Raw genomic sequence first — 25,495 nt, 5'->3', positions numbered from 1 at the left:
AATCTAGCTTTAATACTGACTTCAGGTCAGCTTGGAAATGTTTAGCTTCATATAAGCAAATCTCAGATGAATTATTTTCTTACTCCAGTTTAAATGACCAAATGAATTTCGGCTACCTTTGTTCTCTTAGCATCACAAAACAATCCATGTGCAGTTCCCAAAATGTATAACATATGACATTCTTAAATTCCATTTGGGGCAAAAAGTATGATAATTTCCGGGATGCTCCATATAAAGAGTCCTGTGTTGCGTAAAAATGTGGGGGGAAAATAATAATCTAAAACCATTGTTGATTTTTGAGCATGCCTTAGAATCTCTTCTTTCATGAGTGTTTTCAAAATTAGGATTGGTGCTGCCCTTTTTCTTTCCACGCTTTTTACTTCACTCACACAGCAACTGTAATTAGATATGCTTGGTGGCAGGGCAATTAATATTATAGGGTGATCCCATGATTTTTTTTACTGCAAATTTTATCTGGCTAGCCAACAAAGATAGTGTGAATTTATCTTCAGAGGCCAACATGCGAAGTGCCTTAATGACTCAAGTGATCCAAGTTTCTAGCAGACTGAGCAGACTAATTAATTTTCACTTGCTTTTAATCAATTTAAAATCTACTTGATGTATTTATCAAAAACAATCATAAATTAAGCCTAGTCTCTCCCTGTCTTTCCCCCTCTCTTCCTCCCTCCTTTCTTTTAAAATCGAAGATTCTGCGACTAGACTATAAATCAAATGCTGCTATCGGTGGGCATCTTATTTTATAATTTAATTCAGTGTGGTAGTTTCTTCGTGGTTATTTTTGATGTTCACTTAATGGTTGTTGTTTTTCTTTCAGAGCTTGAGGCAGAAGAGTGGTGCAAACATCTTTGTATAGAATGTTTAGGTACAAGGCTTAATGATATTAGCCTTGGTGAACCTGATCTACTTGCAGCTGGAGTTCAGAGAGAGCAAAATGGTAGGTTTTCTGTTTACAGCTATTTAGATTATTCAACATATTTTTCTCTCAAGTTAAAAAAAAAACTCACCAGTCTATTCCCATCTGAATTGTAGCATCATCACTTGCTAAGATTTTTTTTAAAAAATCCTCACAATGTTGATTTGAGATTTATTGCTTTACCAGTCTATAGATTCGTAATTTTGAGTGCACATTATCAAACACCCACAGTTGGCAATGGATGATCTCAATAACTTTCATCCAGTTGCCAATATACTTTTTATGAGTAAGGTGATTGAGAGGGTGGTGGCTAACCAGTTTCAAACATACCTGGAAAAGCAAGATTGCCTTGACCTATTCCAGTCCAAATTCAGGCTGCAATGGGGTACTGAGATTACCCTGATCATATTGCACAATGAATTTTTAAGGGAAGCTGGCAGGGGTTACCATACCCGGATGGTTCTCCTTGGTCTCTCAGTGGCTTGTGATACCATCAACCATAGTATCCTTCTGGACAGGCCCTCAAAGATTCCAAGATTGGGATAGCTTATATACACATATATATATACATATATACATACATATATATATAAACCATAACTTAAAATTGGACATAAATCTAAAATTTAAAAAGTAACCTCACATTCATTCTAATATAACCGGAATATAGGAATCCAGGGGGCAGTGAGTAAAAAGAAAAGGATTCTAAAGCATTAAATAAGTATTGTGACACTTAGAGGTTAGTGAATCTATAAGTAAAGGGTACAGTCATAAAATAGCTCCAACTAATTATAAGTATACACATATATATAAACTGGCATTAATCAAGCATTAAAAGGCATAAAATTAATTATAAATACTAGTTTGTGATGCCAGTAATCGTCTGGTGAATTTTAATTGCAGCCCCACAGAACCTAGCAACATTATATGTTGTATCAGAATTCGTATCTGACAGCAGCAAGGAGGTATTAAATTGACCTGAGTGTTTGGGGCCTAGTATTAAGCTGCCTCCAGTCTTTCTTCGAGGACTATGTCCAGAGAGTTCATCTTGGAGATGAATTGTCGGTTCCTTGGACCCTCAATTGTGGGGTGCTCCCAGGGATCATCACTATCCCCAGTGCTGTTTAATATCTATGTTAAGCTGCTGGAAAACATCTGACACTCACTTATAAAGCCCTTCATGATGTGGGACCAGGTTACCTGTCGGAGCATCTTTTCTCAATGTCATCTTCCGACCCACAAGATCTTCTCAGGCCAGGTTCCTTCATGTGGGAACCCTAAGAGAGGCCCGAAAGTTATCTAATACAGGCACAGCTTTTTCTGCAGTGGCACTGATATTATGGAACCAACTTCCAGAACAGCTTTCTTGCCCGCCTCCCTGCTTTCCTTTAGGAGACAACTAAAAATGTTACATTTCAGGGAGAACTTTCACGTCAGCTCTGGTTGAATGCCTTGCCTCCAGTCCTGCTTCACTCTGAAAATTGGTTTGTACAATTGGTTGTTAATTTTTTAGACTTTGGTTTTGTATCTATGTTGTATTTAGGGTCTCTCTCTCTTGACTTTTAAAAAGAGAATCCCAATTTTAAGAAAGAAAATATCTCTCTCTCTCTCTCTCTCTCTCTCTCTCTCTGTAGCTTGTTTTAACTGCTTATAAACCACCCAGAATAATGTTTTGATGTTAATGGGGTGGTAAATAAATAAATGTTTGATTGATTGATTGATTGATTGATTGATTGATTGATATACCTTCCCATTAGTGCAGATGCATTACTCTGGGCAGTTTACATTCAAATAAAGCAATACATATAATTAAAAATGAAACAATATAACAATCAACACATCAAGTGGTGAAAATGCCAAATTAAAAAACAGAGCATGTAAACATATAGAGCAGCTAGGAATGGATCATGCAGGGTTGCCAAAGAAGGCCTCTCTGTAAAGCAGTGTTTTCAGAGATCTTTTAAAGGATGGGAGGGAGGGAACCAGGTGCACTTCCATCAATCCACGTGTTGGAGCCACACCAAAGAGGGCCCTCCTTCGAGTGGAGGATTTCTTGGACTTTCTTGGAGTGGCTATCTGGAGGATCATGGCCTGGGAGGACCAAGTGAGTCAGATAGATGACCTTCGGAAAAGATGTTCCAACAGGTAACATGGTCCTAAAATGTGAAGGTCTTTATACATATGAATATTTTATTAAAGTTGCACCGCAGCAACAAATTTGTAATGTTTATGTGATGTTCATCATAACTGCTAACTAGAGACGGGGGGGGGGGGTATTTGTACATGAATACCCCTGCACAGGTGGACATAATGAGGGCCTGGCTCCCTGGGGCCAGACTGTCCATTCACTTTCCACTGCTGGCACAAGCTCCATGCTCCCCTGTCACTCCGGAGTGCCTGGTCAGTGAGCCACTCTTCGACCTGGCAGCAAGGCTTGTCATCCCAACTCCTGCCAGGAGTGGCTAGTCGACCATGAGCTCCGGAGTGATAGGAAGGGAGCTCAGAGGCCACAGAAGGAGTGGAAGGTGAGTGGACAGTCCGGCCCTAGAGGACCAGACCCTCTTTATGTCCACCTGTACGGGGTGTATTTGTATTCGTATATGAATACCCCCATGTCTACTGCTAACACATCATGGCACAGAAGGAGAAATTAGAGGAGTACCTGTAGTGTTGAAAGAAGGAACAAATCCTTCCTAAATGAATGTTTAGGAATTCTGAAAGAAGAATCATGGATTTAAGTAAGATTTTCATAGTAATATTTGAATCTGAGTTGCAGTACTGGGTCTGAATTCTGTTCTTGGTAAACTTTGGGCATTTCCCAGAATGGACCTGAGTCAGCTACACCCCTGTGTCTCTCACAATTCTATAATTAGCTCTCTAGGCTACCATACTCATCATCAGTAACCCAATGATGATCCAAGCAGGGCAGATATTATTATTTGCTTTTGCTTGAACTGAATCTAGGACTGATACATCATTGTGTTGCGTGACCACATGGACTGCTGAGAATTGGTAGAAATGAATGTATTTATTCTGGAGATATTTGTAAATATATGTGACACAATAGCACAATTAGGTCAGCAGGCACAGGGTCTCCCACACAAGACATATCCATACAAAATCAAATATATTTAACATCACTTGAAATGAAATGAGTGAAACTGATGTTTCAGTAATATTCTGTGATGAATCATTAGGTGCACTCCCTCAGATGTTGCAATTTTGATAAATGTCCCTTAGTGCAGAAATTTGCATTTAAATTAGCAGAGTTAAAGCTGTCATCCTAACTAGGAAAAGCAAAACAGACATTGTGGTGGTACATGGCAAGCAGATATGAGACAAAGTATTTGTTAATAAAGTTGATTATTGGGATAAATTGTCTTTTCGCAGCAGAAATGTGGTTCATGAATTTTAGTCAGATCCACTGCAAATCTCTTCATCTGTGCAAGCTACATTTACATGGATATGAACTTGTATGGAAGTTCCCAGTTAATTGCTTTCCTTGTTTGTTGCAAAACTCATCTAACAGTGATAATTTATAAGAGTGGTCATTTAGACTTAGATAAACAAATTTCATCCAGTCTTTTTCCTTTTCTATTTGTTTGGCCCGCTAAGATAAATCTTTGCAAAGTATCCCCTCCTCTATACTTCCCCTTTTTAATTTGTCTGCACATCAGGGCAGATCCACAATGCAGTATCTGGTTGAAAGCTTAGCTGTATTTTACATCGAGTTTTTCATCTATGATGATCTGTGTGAAATGATGTGGTTAAAATATGAAATGCTTTCAGTTGGTTTGTTTTTGGGGGATGTAATGGTCTACATGGGTAGAAGATTAAAAGAGTCTGGGTGAGGGTTAATGATGGTTGCTCGGTTTTCTTCCTAATAAAAAGTGTTTCATTTAGGAAATAAATATTTTTCTTTTTAGTTTACATTCTTAGGGCTGTTTCATATGAGGTTTTAATCAAAATGATGAACTTCTGCTGTGTGAGGTAGGCCTCTGGGTTCAAAGCCTGAAGTAGATTTAGGAGGATTTCAGGCTAACCAACAATCATGCTTCACTGTGGTTTTTCTGTTTTCATTTCTTTATGGATTTTTTAAATCATTCTTTTTATTTTTGACAAGAACATTTGCAGATGTTTGTCACACCCTTATTGCTTAGTCTGGTTTTGTCAAGAAGCTGGATATGGCATTTCAGTCATAGGTCAGATCCTTTTGCTGATTCAGGCTTTCATAAGGGAAACCACATTAATTTTGGCAGCAAATTGCCACTAATTAAAATGGTGTTGATTGCATTCCTGTGAATGCATACAATCTGTGTGCACTCCTAGAAATAGAATATCATCTCATTAATCAACTCCTGCCACAAAGACTTACATGGTCTTTTATGCAAAAGTGAATTGAAAGCAGAAGTCTGCTATAGTTAAATTGGTTCATATAGGGATTTAGTTTCTTGGCAGCTGTTTCTTGAAATAAAGTTCCCATTTTTCTTCATAAATAATAGCTCAAAACTTTCTGTGTCATGCTTTGTTGCTTTATACCAGTGAAAACACAAGGGCTTGTTCCTATGTGCATACATGCTAGTTGGCTTTACTCAAAGACCCAAGAAACTAAATACGGAAGGATTTTCTTCAGAATATTATTTTCATTCCTTGTAACATATGTAGAAATTATGCAATTCTAAGAAGTATTTTCTGTGTAAAAACATTCACTTTCTTTTCATTCTTTTGGCACTAGTCCCCATTCATCTAATGTTCCAACATAACTTTTGGGTTTGGTCTTATTTTCTGTTCTGTTTCTGTGCCTTCCAGTTGATGTTCAGTTTAATCAAGAATATTTCTTCTTAATCCATGATACCTCTTAGATGCTGACCTCCAGTACACAGCAGACAAATATCTCTTGATATTTTTAGTATCTCATGTGTCCTGAAAGCACTGTTCCAATAATCAAATACTGTAATTCAAGAAAGCTATAAATTTCTGTTAATTTTTTAGGTTTCAGCTATGTGGTTTCCCCCCCCCCTTTTTAATGTTAAAAAGTAGATTGCTTGTGTTCTTTAATCAAAGCTAAGCTTGGTTAGTATTATTTTTTAAAATATTTCTGTCAGACCTAGAAAACATCACTAAAGAAATAATGTTACTTCTTTGCTTCCTCTGCAAGTAACACTTCATTTATTGGCACTACTTATTACTCGTTAAGTACTAATTAAAATAACCCACTATTAACATGGAAGTGTCAGTGTTGTTTTGCGTTAACTAAAAGTTACAACATCACGCCCTAATAATTTTTAAAAATCAATGCCCAAAATCCTATTGATGTTCATGTGAGGCTTATACAGTATAACTTGCTGTCATAAACTGTAGTTAATTCACTAAAGTGCTTGGTCACATACCTGATTGCACAACTAAGATGCACCCTGGCACCTCATAAATTAGCCAGAACTGATCATGGCAAGTTGTCCAAGCAGTTTGCTGATACTATCAGTGGCTATTAAGTAAAAGTTGTTCATTATGTTAAAAGGGTAACTTCTCCTTAAAATGTAATAACATGATTATTTGTTATAAAAGGAGCAACATGTTAAGAATAACATTGTTACTGTTAGCATATTACTTCAAAGCTCTAGTTTCTATAAGTTCAAAGCATTGTTGGATTTCAGGAAATAAGAGTTGGGCCTGCTTTCCATTAAGGCATCCATTGTTTTTGCCACTAGTATGGAAGGTGACAGGCAGTGAAGGCAGAGTATTTAAAGCCAGACACATAAGCCTCCTTGGAGAGCTCATAAGTGTTCAGGCTTCATAGATCTCTGTCAGTATTAGCTCCACTGTCCAAACAGGAAAGTGAAACCATGATTTCTCACACAACAGAGCTATATAGAAAGTGAATGCCACCTGAGAGTCACTGCAGCCATGACTTAAATGAAAGTAGTGGCCATCCATTTTCCAATGACATGGCCGCACATTGTTTTAGCAATCCACAATAATAAACTTTCTGTTCTAATGGAAAGTGGTCAAGATTTTGCTGTTGTGTGGTACTGCGGTTTGGGGAAAGAGTTGTTTGTTCTTACCCAACTAAACATTTGTCATTCATTAAGGACAGGACATCATTCCTCACAAAGGACAGATACCAGCATAAATTGAAGCCCTGTTCACATGCTATTGGCTAGAAATAGGCAAGGCTTTGAACTGTGTGGATGCATGTCTGCCCCAGATGTCAGTTAGACCTTTGCACATGCAGAGGTTTATATAAACATATTCAGCTAAACACACTATACTTTTGTGGTTGAAGTGCTATAAGCATATCTAGCTGAACGTAATCATAAGCGCCTCTTCAGACCTTTGCGCTGAACATGCAACTGCCAGACTGGCATTGTCGAGGGACTAATCAGAGGCAGGACATCTGTGCACACCCCATACTCACCATTGTTTTCAGATAGAGCTTGATGCTCACAAATACAAGGGAAAGGAAAGGAGAGGTTCATTAAAGATGGAAGGAGCAACAGGTAAATAGGAAGAAGCAGTAGACAACTGGTTGCACCGAGAACAGTGGAAACCCAGAACTGTGCGACATAAAATCGGAACATCCTTCAGCAGAGACGTAACCTTTATCACTTGGGCTTTCACCTTAAAGTACTTGCTGCAAGACTGACAACCATTATTGTGATTAATGAGAAGTATAGTCTGAGAGAAGAGGATGAATAGCTGTGACATTGAGTGAATCAGCTAAGAAGCCATCAGTGGGGCAAAATTAAATGGACTGAGACAGAAAAAATATTGAGAATGACAAGTTTACCTACAGCCATGAAGAATCTTTAATCTTACGATACATGAAATGGTTCTTTGACTGCACAATTCCTTAAGCAAGGTTTTCTCCATTTATGTTTCCCTCATAGCATATCATATAACACCTCTAGCTTATTTCCACTTGGCTTTTTCTGCTTCCTTCTCAGTGTATAGAATTATAGAATAGCTGAGCTGGAAGAGGCCTATAAGGTCATGGAGTCTAGCCTCCCTGCTCAATTCAGGAATCCAAACCAAAGCAGATCTGACAGATGGTTGTCCAATTTTCTCTTGAATGAAGAATGTAAATAAAAGCTAAAATAGAGGGCTCTAGTACATGTGGAGCTGAATTAATAATCATCATGTGCCATCATATTGATTCCAACTTGTGACAACCCTTTTCAGGGTTTTCTGGGTATAGAATACGTATAAGTGGCATACTATTCCTTACGTTTTGGTGATTTCTGGGACTGTGCAGCTTGCCTAAGACCACATAGGCTGGCTCTTCACCTACAAAGCACAGTGGGGAAACAAACTCCCAATCTGCAGCCAGGCTCACTGAACAAGTTTTATTACTCTTTCCATATTATTTAAAAAATAAATTAAGGATATCATTAAGAACATAGTGATACTTTGCATTTGTTCTGCTGATCACCTAATTCTGTACAACAAACAAAAAGCAACATAAATCATTCTTAAATTTTAGATTTTTGAAGTGATCCCCTCAGTTGCTAAATCATAAGTAACTTCAGTTGTAATTTTACACAAATCAGTAATTGGAGCTGGATTATATGTCTGGGCCAGGTGAAACTTCTGAGGCAAGATGAAAGCAAATATGAGGTCTTGGTGATTGGAGGTCAGCAGTTGTTTGAAGTGGGAGACAAGGCAATTAGTTGTAAAATCCATCTGAAGGAAAATAGTAGCTCTAATGCATGTCTTCAAATAACTTTGAGAGGATGGTTTATACCACCTTTCCCACAGTACCTCACACTACCTCTTTGTGGAGGGTTCAGAGGTCCACTGATACCTTTTGCCTTTTGTGGCCTTTTAAATTCAAAGACTAGACATCCTGTGGAAGAATGCAGAAGAAACTGTTAAAATTAAGATGTTTTTGTTGATGCCTAGATGTATTATTTAAATAAATGTATTATTCATTATTTATATAAATCTGGGGATTTTTGAAATTGTTGTTGGAAAATAACACATAAATGATCAAATAAATGGTAAATAAAGTACAGTGGTGCCTCGCACAGCGAGGTTAATCCGTTCCGGATTAACCCTCGCTGTGTGAAACATCGCTGTACGGAAGTAAAAAAGCCATTGAAACACATTAAACTATGTTTAATGCGTTCCAGTCGGCACGTTTACTTACCGTACAGCGATGCCGGCAGCAATTTTCGCGCCCTCCCCTCGCAGAACGAGGGCGCGAAAATGGCTGCGATCAGCTGTCCAGCGGGTCCAAAATGGCTGCCGGAACAGCCGAAAGGGGCCGGGGTGCAGCGTTTTCGCGCCCTTAGTAAGCAAGGGGAGGGTGCGAAAACGCTGCCGGAAGCCCCGAAATGGCTGTGCGCAGCGTTTTCGCGCCCTCCCCTTGCTTACCAAGGGCGCGAAAACGCTGCGCCCCGGCCCCTTTCAGCTGTTCCGGCGGCCATTTTGAAGCCGCGGAACAGCTGATTGTCGGGTCGCAAAGCGAAGGTCGGTAAGCGAGCAGCTTACCGACCTTCACTCTGCGATTTCCCGCCTATACGGGTACCGTTTTGCGATCGCATTTGCGATTGCAAAAACGGTCTCGTAGAGCGAATTCATCGTTCTACGAGGCGCCCGTTCTGCGAGGCACCACTGTACATGCATAAAAATCCAAATTCCTTACTTAGAAAAACATCAGTGGGAAGTATTTTCATTGCAACATAGTACATTGTACATTTCATAAAACCATCATTCTGATTCACAGAGCCACTGGTGCAACCACATAAAAAACATTGGCAGAGATCCTGTTCCATGAGTTACACTGTAACGTCATCCTGGTGGCAGTGATTTTCAGTAATTAAACACTTCCTATCACACAGCCCCCAACAGTTTTCAACGATGAAAGGGATTCCTTGGGAGACTTGGGAGAATCAGAAATGTTTTATTTCTGAAAAATCACCATGGCTGATGATCTCATAAGCCTTACATGATGTAACTTGAAGAACAGGATTTTAGTCACTGTTTAGGTATAGCAAGCAGTTTATAAATGGGGGAGAAGAACTGTGATTATAATGCAGAATATCCTACTTCCAACCATCTTGGGCTCAGGCTTATCCATACTGCAATGAAGTAATATGTAAACTTGAAGTACATATATACATGCTTGGTTCATGGGACTTCCAGCATTATTAACTGCTATTACATAAACAAGGAAGCAAACTATACTACCAGATAGTACATTTGTTCACAAGTAGGCATTCTCTTTTTGTATTTAACAACATAAAAAACGGGAGTGGAAAAACTGGAAGATGGTGGCTGACAAATCAGAGTTAAAAGGGATTTGACCTTTTGCTTCCCACTCTAATCAGTGAAAATCAGTCAGATGTAATGTATGAAATCTCTAATCAGTTATCACCTCTATGTTAGAAGGGACGGTAGCACAGCAAGAACAACTGTGCTAGGGCAAACATACATTCAAAGGAAAAATGAAAGCTGTTGTGCAGTTGTACTCTTCCCCCCATTCACAACCCTTCCCCCCTCCAAGTTCTAAAAGACAAGGTAGGTATTTGTTAATGAAATACACTGTGATTTTTTAAATTTTTGCTTTGAAAATAAGTCACTCACATTAAACTCAAACAAAATACTTTTCTAATTGTTAATGCAATAAAAGGAAGATAATGATATTATTTTATAAAGGGCATTGATAATATTCAGTGCTTAATTATTTCACTGTCATTGAACATCTGTTACTAATGATAAAGAGGTCTCGGCTGTACTATGAATAAAAGAATCCCTATCTTTTTATCACCACCACCACCATCATCACTTATATACTTCCCTCACAAAATAGGGCAGGTCTTACAGTCATAATTCAAACAAGGTCACAATTTTATTATCTAAACTGAGATGTGATTTCAATAATGTATTTTATTGATTTTGTTTCCTTCCCTCTCACCTCCCTTCCCTTAGAACGATTCAACGTGTATCTTATGCCTACACCAAATTTAGATATTTATGGGGAGTGCACAATGCAGATCACACACGAGAACATCTATCTATGGGACATCCACAATGCTAAGGTTAAACTGGTCATGTGGCCTCTCAGTTCTCTGAGGAGATATGGACGAGATTCCACATGGTTCACCTTTGAATCTGGAAGGTAAGAGAGCCATGAAAATATTCCCAGTACTCACAAAGAATTGTGTTCTGTTAGCAAGCTTTGTGATATGTGAGCAGAAAGCACTTGCTTTAGGTGGCACGACCACAAGCTTAGTCACTATTTCCTTGCTTTCAACACATCTCTTGACCCATGTGTATCTGTGTATGTTTAATGGCTTCTGTCCAAACAGAATTTTATTTAGTACTACTTTCAGAATGTCCACATAAGTGGCACTGCATCCTGATCCAATTTTTTTCTGTTTGATTCTATGTTTTGATGCCATTATAAGATCCCTGAAATATTAATATTGTGTTGAGTTTCCGTTGTCATGTTGTATCCTGAAATTGAGCTGTGCGGGGGTAAACAGTATCATTGGAATTAATTGCTTTTTTAAAAAAAAAATCCAAATCAGTACGAAGTTATCCATTCATAGAATTACAACTTGTTTAAAGCCCACAGAATTTCTAGCTCTCAGCTTGCCTCTCCTGAGGCATCCAGCTGTTTCTGATTGGCTATCAAGGAGCCTTAAAATTGTGTTATTAGTTTAGTTCAAACCTTCTGAGTCTTCACTTTTCTCTTGCTTGATGCCTCAGTGACAGAACTGGCTTCCCAGCAGTGTTTTCAGCAGGACCACTGAGTTGCTCTTATTCATTAGCCCTCTCCAGTTGTAATATGTCACCTCTCCCTCTGAAGATGATTCAGCAAGGTGAAGCATGGAAAGTGGTTCCCGACCTTGGGTAACCCAAGTGTTCTTGGACTGCAGCTTCCAGAAGCCTTCCCCACAACTTGTACTGTCTAGGGTTTCAGGGAACTGTAGTCCAGGAACACCTGGGTTATCCAAGGTTGGGAACCACTGCTGTAGAAGATTCTCTGCAAATGAGAGTCAAACATGTCTTTGTAGCTGTACGTACATTGTTTGGCAGAGGTTGGGCGGAGATCCTTCAGCAGTGTTTTAAATTCTCCAGAAAGCGCTAATGGTTTTTGTCTTTTTCTTTTTCAAGCCATAACTGTGATCACTGAAGGAATGGGGGTCAGGGTTTGCCTCTTGTAGGGAAAACCACTTTTGCTTCTGAGTGTGTCTAATGATTTCTTTTCCAAAAAGTAAATATTGTAAAATTGATGCCTTAAAAATAGACACAGCAATATAAATTCAGTTTCACAAACCACAGTTTAACCCTTTAATGTCACAATGAGTATACCTGAACTTAACCTATATCTATCTTCATAAAAACAACAGTAAAGCTTTTGCACTTGCTTGAATCTGGGTAGCAAACTGTTGCCCTGAGTCCAAAATGTCAGCACAACCAACAGCATCATGGTACATAACTGAACAACCAATACCATGTGTATTCACATGTGCAAATTAAACAATATGTATTTGATTCAAAGAAAGAAAGAAAGTGGCATACATGTTTCTCTCCCCTGCTTTGTCTTACTTTGTTTAGAAACTAACTAGGGGTGATTTAGCATGGAATGAAGGATGGAGATTGCTTCACACATTCCTGGTATGAATTGATAAATTAATATTATATTTTGACCAGAAATGTGTGAACTCAATCAACATCTAAATCAAGAACTCATTGTAAAAATGGCTAGCATTTGATGGCTGATTTTAAAATTTAGAAACTTGTGTCCACTAGGTAATTTCAGATATGGTGAGCCATGTTCAAGTCTCATTAAATTTTAAGGGAGAAAGTTAATCTGTGCTTAATCCTTTTTCGTCTTTTAACATCAATGAAAGGCATTATGGCCATTTGCCTAAATAATTGCAGATCACACAGTTGCATTTTCAATACTAGTAAATTGAAGAGAAGAACCAATCTTAAAATATCATCAGCTTGATTTTAAAATTGTATATAATGGGTTGAATCTTATATGCATACTGGGCCAGGTAGAACCTGCCTTTCCCACTCCTCTTTTCCATCAGCAAACCAGCAGACATTGATTTGAGGGCTAAAGACTCTGAGGAGTAGTGAGGGTGTGGTGGACTGACAGAAAAGCAGAACGTGTACAGAAATTTGATGCAGACAACCTCTAAAAATGAAGCTCCCACTCCATGCCTGCTTATTCAAGTTGAAGGCTTCCTCTCTTTCCCCAAGCCTTTTAGGGACAACATCTTTGCAACTACTATGTTTTCATTTATTCAGTATATATTTTAACTCTTTGGTGACCGTCTTTCTGAAATAAACCCCCATTATTTAAGACTTAGTTGTAACTTATAAAGCCATAAACAACTTGAGTTCAAGCTGTCTCAAGGACCACACCTCCCATTATGAGCCTGATCAGATCATAAGACCATCAGGAGAGACCTTTCTGTCAGTCCCACCATCTTCACAGGTATGTTTGGTGGGGACATAGAGGGGGGCCTGCTCTGTAGCTGCCCCCAGAGTTTGGCACTCTCTCCCACTGGAAATAATAGAATTATGATAGTGGCTAAATCAGAGTTGGTAGCTAACGTTTCACAAGTTTCTTAATGGAGGTCTTTTGAGCAAGTTTACTTCTAGCTGTCAATACTGAGCCTAAAGTGTGTTGCTTGCCAGTCGTTGCCAGTCACTGGGAATTGTGCAGAAATCATTATTTTAAGTTGTGCAGACATCAATCAGGATAAACTGACATCATTCTTCTGTTCTAGCATTTAAGCAAAATGTGACATTAAATCTGGGGGATGATTACATAGCATTTAAACTCAGTTTAAGCTTTCTTAAACTGAGGAACCAAGTTCTAAAAAAGAAGAAGCTGAAAACCAAGTTCTACATTTTTTTTTTCAGCATATAGATGTACACTCTGCCTTTTCACAGCAGGCTAAAGGCAATCCCCATGGCTCTATTTCTTCCTTCTTTATCTGCACAACAACCCTATGAAGTAGGTTAGAGTATGAGAGATTAACAGCAGTTCAGTGGAGATGGAAACCTAGTTCCTTTGTAACAAACACTCTAACAATTATACCACAGTGGTTATTGGTGACCATGTTATACTCATAATGAGCATAACATGGTCACCATGTATATTCTTATTGTATACAAATACAGCATTTTTACCTCTCTTTATTGGCTGTTCAAATCCAATTTCAGTTCATGTAACGTGCCTGCTATAATCAGGTCAAAGGCCCCCTTCAAGAAGACTTGGATGGTTTTTGCTTCACATTCAAGGTGTCATTGCTTTATTCAAAAAGGAATGTTCTCCAAATATGTTTTCCTCATGCCTTTGGCAGCATACTGCCTTATTTTGTTACATTGGCTTAGAATATTTGCTTGAATCATTTTTGCATATTTACACCAAGAAACTTCAATATTCATGGACCAGTGTTCATATCTGGGAGGTTCAAAAGTATTATGGATGTTCTCACAAAACGGCTGCAATGAGTGGGCCTGCTCACTCATGAAATGGCAACTGTGTTGGGTATGGCGAGTCACTAAATACCTATTATCAAGAAGGCCAACGTGAAGGCACGCTTTTTAAAAAATAAAACACACACACACAAAACACCTGACACCCTTAAATATAACTTTCAACTAATTTAAAATAAAATGAGGTCATAAGTACAAAACAGAGGTCTGTGCTCTTAAATTAAATTGCTAAAAGGGCAACATCCTTCCCCATCCCCCATTTAAGGTTTTTATTTGTTTTAATATGGTGAAAGAGCATAAACTATGTAGCTATTATTCCAAACCCACCCATGCTTCCTTTGTATTATCTCCTACCCCCAACAGTAATAACCAGTGGGATGAACATAACAACCTATAATTTAGCTACGTACAGAGACATACAAAAAACCTTCAGACAAACAAAATTTCCAAGAAACAAAAAATTAGGGACAAGAGAAGAAAAGAGGAATGAATGGAATGGGGAAGGTGACTTCTGGATAACAGTTTTGAGATTCCTTTACATATCTGATTTAATGGGAACCAAACTGAGTTTTTCTGGTTGGCCTTTTGGCTATATAAAAGTGGGATTTCACAAGAAACAAATTCCTGATGCTCACACATACAAACACAGAGAGAGAGAGAGAGTACATATAAAGAGAAGCATATAAAAGTCAAAACAACAACAATACATAAAATCATAAAAAAGGAAAACATAAACATGTTCACATTAGAGATGGGGACGACTCCCCATTTTGGTTCAAAAGTTGACGAAGTTGCCCCCATGAAGTGACGAATAACGAAGTTATTTGTTGATTTGTGGGGGGAGGTTATATTTTAAAAAGCACCGGCGCCCCTTCTCCACCCCCAGCCCCACTGACACCCCCTTCTTATTACAAAAACAAAACAAAACAAAAACCCCACAATTCTGCCTACCGGTCGCCGATCAGCTGATCGGTGGCCAATCGGCAGCCACCACCACCCCACAGCCACCCAACATCACAGTCTATCCCACCCCCTTCCTTTCCCATCTTTGCAAAGGGCAGCCTGGATCAGTGGAAGTCATGTTTCCCCAGGTTGGTTCATTTCAGCCTAGCACATAGGAGTAAGCAGAGAAAGGGGAGCTAATTGGCACTCAGAAGCCTTGTTTGGAACTTAAGGTAGCTCTGGCCTTCCAGCTTTGCAGGAAGCACTGTTAGATCACAACTACCTTAACTATCTGGAAACAAGGTAGATTGATATATTCTTAATCTGTCTATGCCAATTCGTTGCTCTTTCTTCCTATTTTGGTCACCTAGCTGCCCCAACAGTAAATTAGCAAGCTTTTAAAAGAGAAGAGGAAAAAGGAAAAAGGAAAAAAGGAAAAACAGGAAGGGAAAATGAATGCAGATCCAGACATCACATTTGGAGAGGAGAGGATTTAAATGCCATTCAGTTTCCCTGCTGCCCTGCCTCTCTCACTACTGCTATAGCCGGGCACAATGGCTTCAAATAGAACAACTAGAACAAACTCTTCCACATCAGCTCAAGGAAGCATACTACCTGAGTGGATGCAAATGCATTCAATTTCCAAAAAAAGGGGGGGGGAAGGAAGTTCCAACAGCAGAGGAAAAACTATTGATTGAGGGCAAAGTTCCATGCTGATTCACATGGATTTGTACCATATGTCAAAGTAATGAAAATCAGACTGTCCCCATCCCATAGCATTTGTCAATGTAGTCCTACCTTCTGTTGCAGTTTGTGTTAATATATATTGCTGAACGTCTATATTAATGCTGTTTGAAAGTACTTATATTGTTTTTCCTATGATGGCAAACAAGGTCAATGTGTTAAGTATGAATATTTAATTATGATCAGTCCTTGTGTTTTTCTTCCATCTCCTCTCAGTAACTTCCCAGCATTGCCTTTGCTAATTGAAGAAGTCAGAGGAAGAAAGAATATACTAACGCTGGGGGGATTTGGAGGCTATATATGAACCTAGACTTCAGAACCAAGGCTGAGAAATTACAAGGCCCCAGCAGCGATCAACTGTTTAGGGAATTAGGGCCATGGCTGAAGGCAGGACAGGTTGAGCGATAAGGTTATCTGGGCATAAAAGGATTGAAAGACTCTCAGTGGGCATCCATCATGTGTCAGGTGCAGTTAGTATCTGTGACTGCCACATGTGGAACTCAGCCATCTGCTGACATCTGATAGCACAGCTGCTATAATGTGCAAGGAATTTTTAAAGCAAATGTTCTTTCCACTTATTTTCAGCAACTCAACCTCATTTGCAGAAGACTGAACTCTACATATAGGTATCATTGGTTTTGATTTTTAATGAATTGAATCACATGTGTACTGGCAGGCAGTGTAATGCCACATGCAGTATTTTAGATTGAAATATTAGCAAAGGAAATGCCATTGGAACTGGGAATAAAGAAGAAAATAAGAATTGTAATAAAAATACTTTTTCGAAATATAAAAAAAGTAAACTTCAGTGCTAAAAACATCTGATGTGATATCATTTGAAGCTTCCTGTTCCACTTTATGTGGTAGTGTTGTATTTATCATGTTTTCCACAACATCTTGGAAAAAAAAAGGTGGGACCCAAGTCTGACCCAACAAATGGCTATGCTCTGTAGATCTGTGGGTTGATCACTGTTTGGATATGGACAGAATACATCTTCAGTAATAACATTATTTCATGGCTGAGCCAGAGAGCCAAGAAAAGGCAAGAGGTTTGCCACAAATGAAGCCAAAGACAGGATAAAGGAACTAACAAAGTACTGTATACAGGAATGCAACAAAAGTTAATAAATCAAGAATTTATTATGCTCCACAAACCAAATTAGTATACATAAAAATGCATTGCTGTATTAAATATCAGTATACAGTAAAACTATCCAAATCATGTTAAATTATTCTTCAAATAGGTTCTGGTCTGTTGTACAGAGCTTCACACACAATCCAATTTGGGCACACATATTAGAATTGATTTAGCATGTGCCTTTTTGATGATACTCTGAGCCCATCTGTGTCCAGGTCCATGATGGTATTTGTGGTATTTCTATGCACTGCTTTATCAGAAGAATTGTGTTTCTGATCAAATAAATTTCTCCTGGACAAAGAATGATACTAGACCTTGCTGAGCCAAATTATACTGTAGATTTAATTGCAAATCATGCAGTTCCACAAACCACTCCAATCTTGTCATAGACAGTATGGTCTATCTATTGGTTGTTCTTGTTGTTGTTTAGGCATTAAGTCATGTCCGACTCTCTGTGACCCCATGGACCAGAGCACGCCAGGCCCTCCTGTCTTCCACTGCCTCACGGAGTTGGGTGAAATTCATATTGGTAGCTTCAGTGACACTGTCCAACCATCTTGTACTCTGCCATCCCCTTCCCCTCTTGCCTCCACACTTTCCCAACATCAGGGTCTTGTCCAGGAAGTCTTCTCTTCTCATGAGATGGTCAAAGTATTGGAGCCTCAGCTTCAGGATCCGTCCTTCCAGTGAACACTCAGGGTTGATTTCCATCAAAATGGATAGGTTTGTTCTCTTTGCAGTCCAGGGAACTCTCAAGAGTTTCCTCCAGCACCACAATTCAAAAGCATCAATTCTTTGGCGGTCAGCCTTCTTTATGGTTCAGCTCTCACTTCCATACATCGCTTGTGGAAAAACCATAGCTTTGACTATGCAGAACTTTGTCGGCAAGGTGATGTCTCTGCTTTTTAAGATGCTATCTAGGTTTGTCATCACTTTCCTTCCCAGAAGCAGGCGTCTTTTAATTTCGTGGCTACTTTCACCATCTGCAGTGATCATGGAACCCAAGAAAGTAAAATCTGTCACTGCCTCCATGTCTTCCCCTTCTATTTGCCAGGAGGTCATGGGACCAGTGGCCATGATCTTTTTTTTTATGTTGAGCTTTAGACCATTTTTGCTGCTCTCTTCTTTCACCCTCATTAAGAGGTTCTTTAATTCCTCCTCACTTTCTGCCATCAGAGTGATATCATCTGCACATCAGAGGTTGTTGATATTTCTTCCAGCAATCTTAATTCCGGTATGGGATTCATCCAGTCCTGCCTTTTTCATGATGTATTCTCCATATAAGTTAAATAAGCAGAGAGACAAGATACAGCCTTGTCGTACTCCTTTCCCAATTTTGAACCAATAAGTTTTTCCATATCCACTTCTAACTGTTGCTTCCTGTCCCACATATAGACAGACAAGGTGGTCAGGCACTCCCGTTTCTTTAAGAACTTGCCATAGTTTGTTGTGGTTCACACAGTCAAAGGCTTTTGTATAGTCAATGAAGCAGAAGTAGATGTTTTTCTGGAACTCTATAGCTTTCTTCATAATCCAGCGCATTTTAGCAATTTGGTCTCTAGTTCCTCTGCCCCTTCTGTCCATGGAGTCTTCTTGGCAAAGATACTGGAGTGGCTTGCCAGTTCCTGCTCCAGATGGATCGCATTTAGTCAGAATTCTCCACTATGACCTGTCCTCTTGGGTGTCCCTGCACAGCATAGCCCATAGCTTCTTTGAATTACTCACGCCCCTTCCTTTACCACGAAAAGGCCGCAATTCATGAAGGCGATGGTCTACTTATAGTTAGGATTAAAAACATAATCAAACAATATGTTATAAAAGTATATGTTGCATCCTTTATTGAAAATGGGTAATATTCTATATAGAGTAATGAGAAACCATTTTTTTTGCTGTTGTGTTATCTACATGCCTCAGTACACTAACTGTAGTGAGACCTATATTATGAGAAAAGAGAAGCAGGGCAGCCATGGAGAAAATTATTGAATTTCCTGAGAAACTATTAGCACACATTAGGAGACATGAAGAAGATCTGCTGTAAATTTATCTATAATCTAGGAAATAAAAATAAAGCCATAATCATTATCAAAACGAAACATTATTTTTATTCTTGAAACAGTGAGGGGTGTTTTTTGTTTTTGTTTTTTGAAAAGCCCCTTTCAGTCATGGAATTCTTATAAGTAAGTTTCCCAGGTAGTGAGAAAGTCTTTCCCCTTCTTCTTTCTCCACATATTCCAGAACCTTTTCCTTCCTACACATCACCTTCAGTTTTGGTGATAGCAGTTATAGCTGCCATTGTCAGCTTATGTTTCTACTGACAATGAAACTTGCCAAAGTCAGATACTTTCTGTGGAAGCAGCTCTTTGGCCTCCCACAAGGAAAGAAAACATTTCAGATGATTATGGTATTGAAATTGGACATGTTAGATACAGTAGTCTATAGGAAGGACATTAGCTATACTAACTAGAAGCCATAAAAAAACTCCTCTAAAATCTAATTGGAGGATGGGAAATCTCAAGTCCAAATTATCACAGGTTGGAGAATCCCATTTGTAAAGCAGGTCCAGGGAAAGCCCCAGTGCAAAGCAAATCTGGCAGACAGAGTTCTCCTTACTGGCTGTTGCTTGACCTGGTTGAGCTGACAAATTAAAAGGTGTTTGCCCAGCTAGAGCCCCCCTCCCCCATCTCTGTGGTAGAGGGGCTTCTGAGGACACCTGAAACCTGGAATTGCACACTACAACCCGTGCTGTAACCCTGGCTTCCCACACTGTGCCACTAGAAAACAGGGCCACGTACATACAACTTCCTTTCCTCCACTTCCCCAAAGTGAAGTTATACAGCTCTCACAGTAGGTGTTCCAAAAATAAATCACAAACCAACTGTGATAAGTAAACCCCTTCTGAGCAAAAGGGCTGACTGTAAGCATTTTTTTAGAATGAACAATACAGCTTTACTTGATGTCAGCATCTCCTAGTTAAAGAATTTACCTGGTGGTATGTCTTATCAAGCTTCTTGGGACTAACAGCACCCTACCAGATGCATTGCTGCAAAAGATCTGACCAAGCCACATACATCTCAGACTCCCATGAGAAGAGTGTGCTGAAGTCCTGAAAAAAAAATCTGGTAGAACAAAGAGAGACTTCATATTGTCCCATGATCATTATGCCCCCAATGAAGAACAAAAGCATGGGTTGTTGGAAATTGGGGGAAGTAATGTTGAAATAAAAAAGGCTCTTGAGGGCTGCCCAAGAAAAAGCTATTTAAAAGTGCAATAGAAAAAGAATGGGCACAGCAACTGCTTAGAGCTCAACAGGGCCAGATGTAGACTGGGGTACAGAATACAGGCTGGGGTTAGATATAGGATTTACATGCAGATATTTCTTTGCACCCAGATGCTTAATAATCCTCATCAGAGACGGCAGTGGGGAGTAGGGCTTCTCTGGTGTGAATGCCATCAATTTTAAAGCTGCTTTCTTAACAAAAATTGAACTGGATCCTGGGTCTCTTGAACTATTGTCTAAAACTATAATCATTAGATGTGCAAGTCTAACAAGCCTAACTGTAAATATCTAGTCTAAAAATCTAGCCATTGGGTGCCTGGAAGCAGTATGATGCAAAACCTAAGCCCAATCTAAGAATCCAGCCATGAGATGTTGACTAAATAGAGACAAGGTAGCAATAGTACAGATGTACAGTGAAGAGATAATGGGAGGGGCTATCTGGGAAGTGGCTAATAATAATTAGCCACCTCCCAAATCTAATAATAATTGATCCCTTACATTAATCAATACCACCCCAAATTCCTCTTATTACAACAAGAATACTTGTGTCAGCCTTAGCAGTCTGTGAAGAATGCCACAATTGGAATGTGGCTGGTGTTTCTTTCTTGGTTTGAAATCACAGCAGTTGGTGCAGTGCTGAAGCTGACGATAAAGAAAGCAGAAAGGCATGGTCAAACATGGCGTTAGCAAATTAGTAACAAATGCTGTGCTGCGCACAGAGACCATAGTGGAAAGAATTCATCTCTGAGGACCAAGAAAGTCCTGCAAGGCCAGAGGAATAGCTACAACTGAAATGCAGATTTATAAAGATAGGCCCATAGCAGAAATGACCCAGATCCAATATTGAAATACTGTATTCACTATAGTTCACAGCCAAGGTTGGTTAAATGGAAAGTACTATCATTCAAATTTGACTGAAGACTGAGTTCAGGTGGGATTGGAATGCTAAGAGGAGGCAGCAGAAGACTGGAAAAGGGGGAAAAGGTACTTTGACCTCTACTGCCAATGAATAAAGGTCAAAGGCATGTCAGTCATCCAATTTTTTAGACAATTGTCCATTGCTCTTCATTCCCATCCCCAGAACGAGTGATCAGGACAAAGGTCCTCTCAAGCCAGGCTCAATCATTTGAAATACCATTTTTAAAAAGAACAGAAACACTGACAACACAGCAGTAAGAATGAACAGGGCAGAATAATCTTACTGTAAGGTAGCCAAATATACAGTAAGGTTGGCAAAACCACAACAGTTAAATTAGGCACAGTCAAGTTTAGCTCATGGCTTGCATGAGTACAGCAGATGTAAAACCTGATTCCAGTTAGTTGTTGCCATCGCTCTAAACCAAGGGTCTCCAAACTATGGCCCGCAGGCCACATCCAGGCTGCCTTGCCGTTTTATCCGTCCCATTCCCTTCAGCTCGTGCATGCACACAGGCAGGAGTATGTGCGGGCATCCGTGGGGGGCGGGAGCATGCATGCGGGGGCAAACAGTTTGGCGCATGTGTGCACAGGCAGGCATCCATGTTGGGCGGTGCATGCATGTGGCCTCATGTATGCACGTGCATGCACATTCCTGTTCCTTTGGCCCTCAAAAATGTTGGAAATATCCGGTGTGGCCCTCACAGTCAAAAGTTTGGAGACCCTGCTTTAAACAATGCCCCCAATCAGTTCAACCTGTAATTGCTCAAACTGGTTTACATGTCTTTGACCTTGTGAACTGAAGCCAACAAAAATAACAAATTATGGAAATGTTATATTATGATAAACCCAAAAGTAGCCAAAGATGGAGAAAAAATAGAAAAAAGAAAATTAGGGATGTGCATGGGTCATCTAAATTGGCATTTAGGTGAATGCATTATTTCAGAATGTATCCTTCTACTGTCTGGAGCAATTTGCACCCAATCCTAGTTGATATGTGGCCTATATCCAAAGACATTTGTGAATTTTATGAAGTCAGAGCTTTGAATATCCAAAACATCTGTGTGGTTTTTATTTACAAATGTACATGAAATTTGAAGGTGTGATGGGTACTAAATAGTCTACCTGTTAAAGTCCACATAGGTAAATTAGGTTTTTACAATAGCGGGCACCTTTGAAGTCTTATTTTTTAAAGAAACACTTTAGGCTGAAGTGATGTACACTTCATGCAGTTTGATTTGTGCTCCATATCCAAGCTGATGTGTAGGTTTGCTTCACTTTTCTCTGAAACAGAATCTGCCCTTTCCAACCAGTCTCATATAAATCAATGAGAATCAGGCTAACTCAGTGCAAAGTTTGTGCACAGTCATAATAAAAAAGCAATAATGAGTTGATTCTTGCACCCAAGATACATTTCAATCTCAGCTTTGATTCCAAATATATATCATGTAAATCTTGCTTTAAATTTTTAGTCCCTGTGGAATACTCCTTGCTGCTCATATAATGGAGTGTTACTTGAAAACAACTGCATCAAATCTTCTAGAGCAGTCCAAATATTGAACTGCTAGATTAGTGTATTCTTTATGCTGCCCTTTGCTTAGCCTATATTCTTCATGTTTTCTTCCTCTTTATTCTGTGTCACTGCTGATTTACAAGACTCCTCTACTTCTTCTCTGACATTTTTTCACCTTTAGGGCTTGTCTACTGTCAAAATGCACTGCTTTGATTAATTGCATTTCCTCCTCAACTTCTGTTGGTTTCACTCCCATTTCTTGCTTTTTTTGGTTAACCTTTACTGGCTTTTTATTGTGAACTTTTACGTCCGTTAACCTTTTCTTTATTGACTTCCCCCCCCCCCCAATAGATCCTGAGAGCTCTGCAATGTATTTTTATTTTCTTTATATGCATCTGACTTTTTCTTTTTACTATGAGTATGGCACTAGCATAATTATAGTTCCATAATAGTGTTGGTATATGGGGCTTGTAAGTTTTTTCATGAAAATAAACTAGACGTACAAAAGAGCAGAAATGTAATTTTTGTACAGATTACCTTAATTTCTATGCCACAGAAGTAAGATATATCCATATGGACTATAGATTGATCATAAAGTTGCCTGTGCTAAACCCATGGTTATTCAAGTGGTGTTCATATAGTGAAATCATGATGGTCAAAATCCTATTGCTTAGTTATGCCTGAGAAAGGCAAAGACTGTACCTCGCAGCAGTTTCTTGCTGGCAATTAACAAGTCCCTGCTAGGATCTACAGGTAGGCATCTAGGCAGCAGGTGTGCAAGTATTAAAAAATCCAAGTGAAGATTTGTTAATAGCCAGTGAAAATCTACTTCAGGTTACATCATTTACATTCAGCAGGTGTAATTAAGCAAATGAATTTTGCCTGTTATTATGTGCCACCAAGTAGTTTCTGACTTAAGGCAATCCTTCCCTCTGTGTGTGTGTGTGTGTGTGTGTGTGTGTGTGTGTGTGTGTGTGTGTGTGTGTGTGTGTGTGTGTGTGTGTGTGTGTGTGTGTGTGTGTCCCCTTCCCTCTTGTAACTTTCATTATTAGCTGGTGGACAAGGGGGTAGGCAGGGTACTTCAGGACAGGGCTCCCAGTCTGGCAATCATATAGGGATCCCTTCACATATTATACATGTGAAGGGGTTTCTTGAAACATAGCTGTTTAGTTTATCTTGGAAGTACAGGCTTGTTCCCTAAATCGCAAAGGATATATTTCTAACAGTGTAAGATGATCATGGTAAACTACTCAACATCTCACATACACTGAAAATCAAGTACAAAAATGCTTAATGTTTATATGTGCCATATCATTCTGAAGATGCAGAAAATGCAAGCAATTTGGTAGGTATCTCTTATTAAAGCAATGTTAGTGTCAAGATTGCTTTTGCCTATGTTATTAACCATCTTTGCCAACATAATTCCCAATGCAGCCTGATGTGTCTGTTCAAATAGTAACAAGAATACAGAGGACTCCAACTAGGTGCTTTTGTTTTGCTGCGTTGATCTAAAATAAAACCCCATTTTTTAAAAAAAAAATATTTTCCTAGGATGTGTGACACGGGAGAAGGGCTGTTCACCTTTCAGACAAGGGAAGGCGAGATGATCTATCAGAAGGTCCATTCTGCAACACTGGCAATAGCTGAACAACATGAAAGATTGATGATGGAGATGGAACAAAAAGCACGGGTAAGGATGTTTAACCAGTATTGTAAAAGTCATCTGTAGCATTAGGAAAGGAATAACTGAAGTTAATCAAAATGAAGACTTCGTTAAGAAATGTAACACTCTGACTTCATTAACAAGGCAATTAAAAATTAAATAATTCTTTAGAAGCATATTTTCACAAACAGGCAATATTTTATACAGTGCTTTGATCCCTTTCGCCCTATACTTGCTAAGCCCAATTAGATTTCTTAATTTTGGGTTAGAAAAATGGGAGGCATCTTATACATGGTGGTGTCTTATACACGGAAATATATAGTTGTTTTTCTGAACCATGATTAGTGATTTTAAAGAGTTGTGAAACCATGTGAATTAATGGGAATTACATAAATGCTGGGCTTTACTATTTAGCAATTATTTCAGTGGGTCTACCCTAACTGAGACTACCAACTAGGCTAAGATTGACTGATTGTATATAATATTAATACAAAAGCAATGTATGGGTAATCTCTCTTATTACTTTATACTGTTTTAACTGTCTTGAAATGTTTTAACTGCTTCCTCTTATTTTAAATATTATATGTATGTATCTTATTGAGTCGAAGACAGCAAAATTAACATTGACTGATTGTATATAATATTAATATAAAAAACAATGTATAGTAACTTAACCTTATTACTTTATACTGTTTTAACTGTCTTGTAACATTTTAATTGCTTCCTCTTGTTTTAAATATTATAGCTATGTATTTTAATGAGTCGGAGACCGCAAATAAAGATTGAATTGAATTGAATTGAGTACCAACTAGGTTTAGGTCAAGAATTTCTACCTGTAGTCTTCTGTTTTGTGCTTCAGCAGTTATATAAGTCTATTTCTAAAAGAACAAACATATTTTAGC

At 38.9% G+C, this 25,495-nt stretch overlaps 1 protein-coding gene across 1 annotated transcript in view; it reads left to right on the top strand.

Moving 5' to 3' along the window:
* DOK6 (docking protein 6) overlaps positions 1-25,495 on the top strand; it is a 264,561-nt gene that overhangs the window by 172,362 nt on the left and 66,704 nt on the right. The window contains exons 4-6 of the mRNA XM_020796646.3: positions 836-955; positions 10,865-11,054; positions 24,482-24,620. Coding sequence (XP_020652305.1) covers positions 836-955; positions 10,865-11,054; positions 24,482-24,620 — 449 coding nt within the window. The remainder of the gene's footprint in view (positions 1-835; positions 956-10,864; positions 11,055-24,481; positions 24,621-25,495) is intronic.

Source organism: Pogona vitticeps, chromosome 4 (assembly GCF_051106095.1).
Source record: "Pogona vitticeps strain Pit_001003342236 chromosome 4, PviZW2.1, whole genome shotgun sequence".
Classification (NCBI taxonomy): domain Eukaryota; kingdom Metazoa; phylum Chordata; class Lepidosauria; order Squamata; family Agamidae; genus Pogona; species Pogona vitticeps.
Note: the sequence above shows the minus strand (reverse complement) of the source record. Positions and strands in the feature narration are given on the sequence as shown.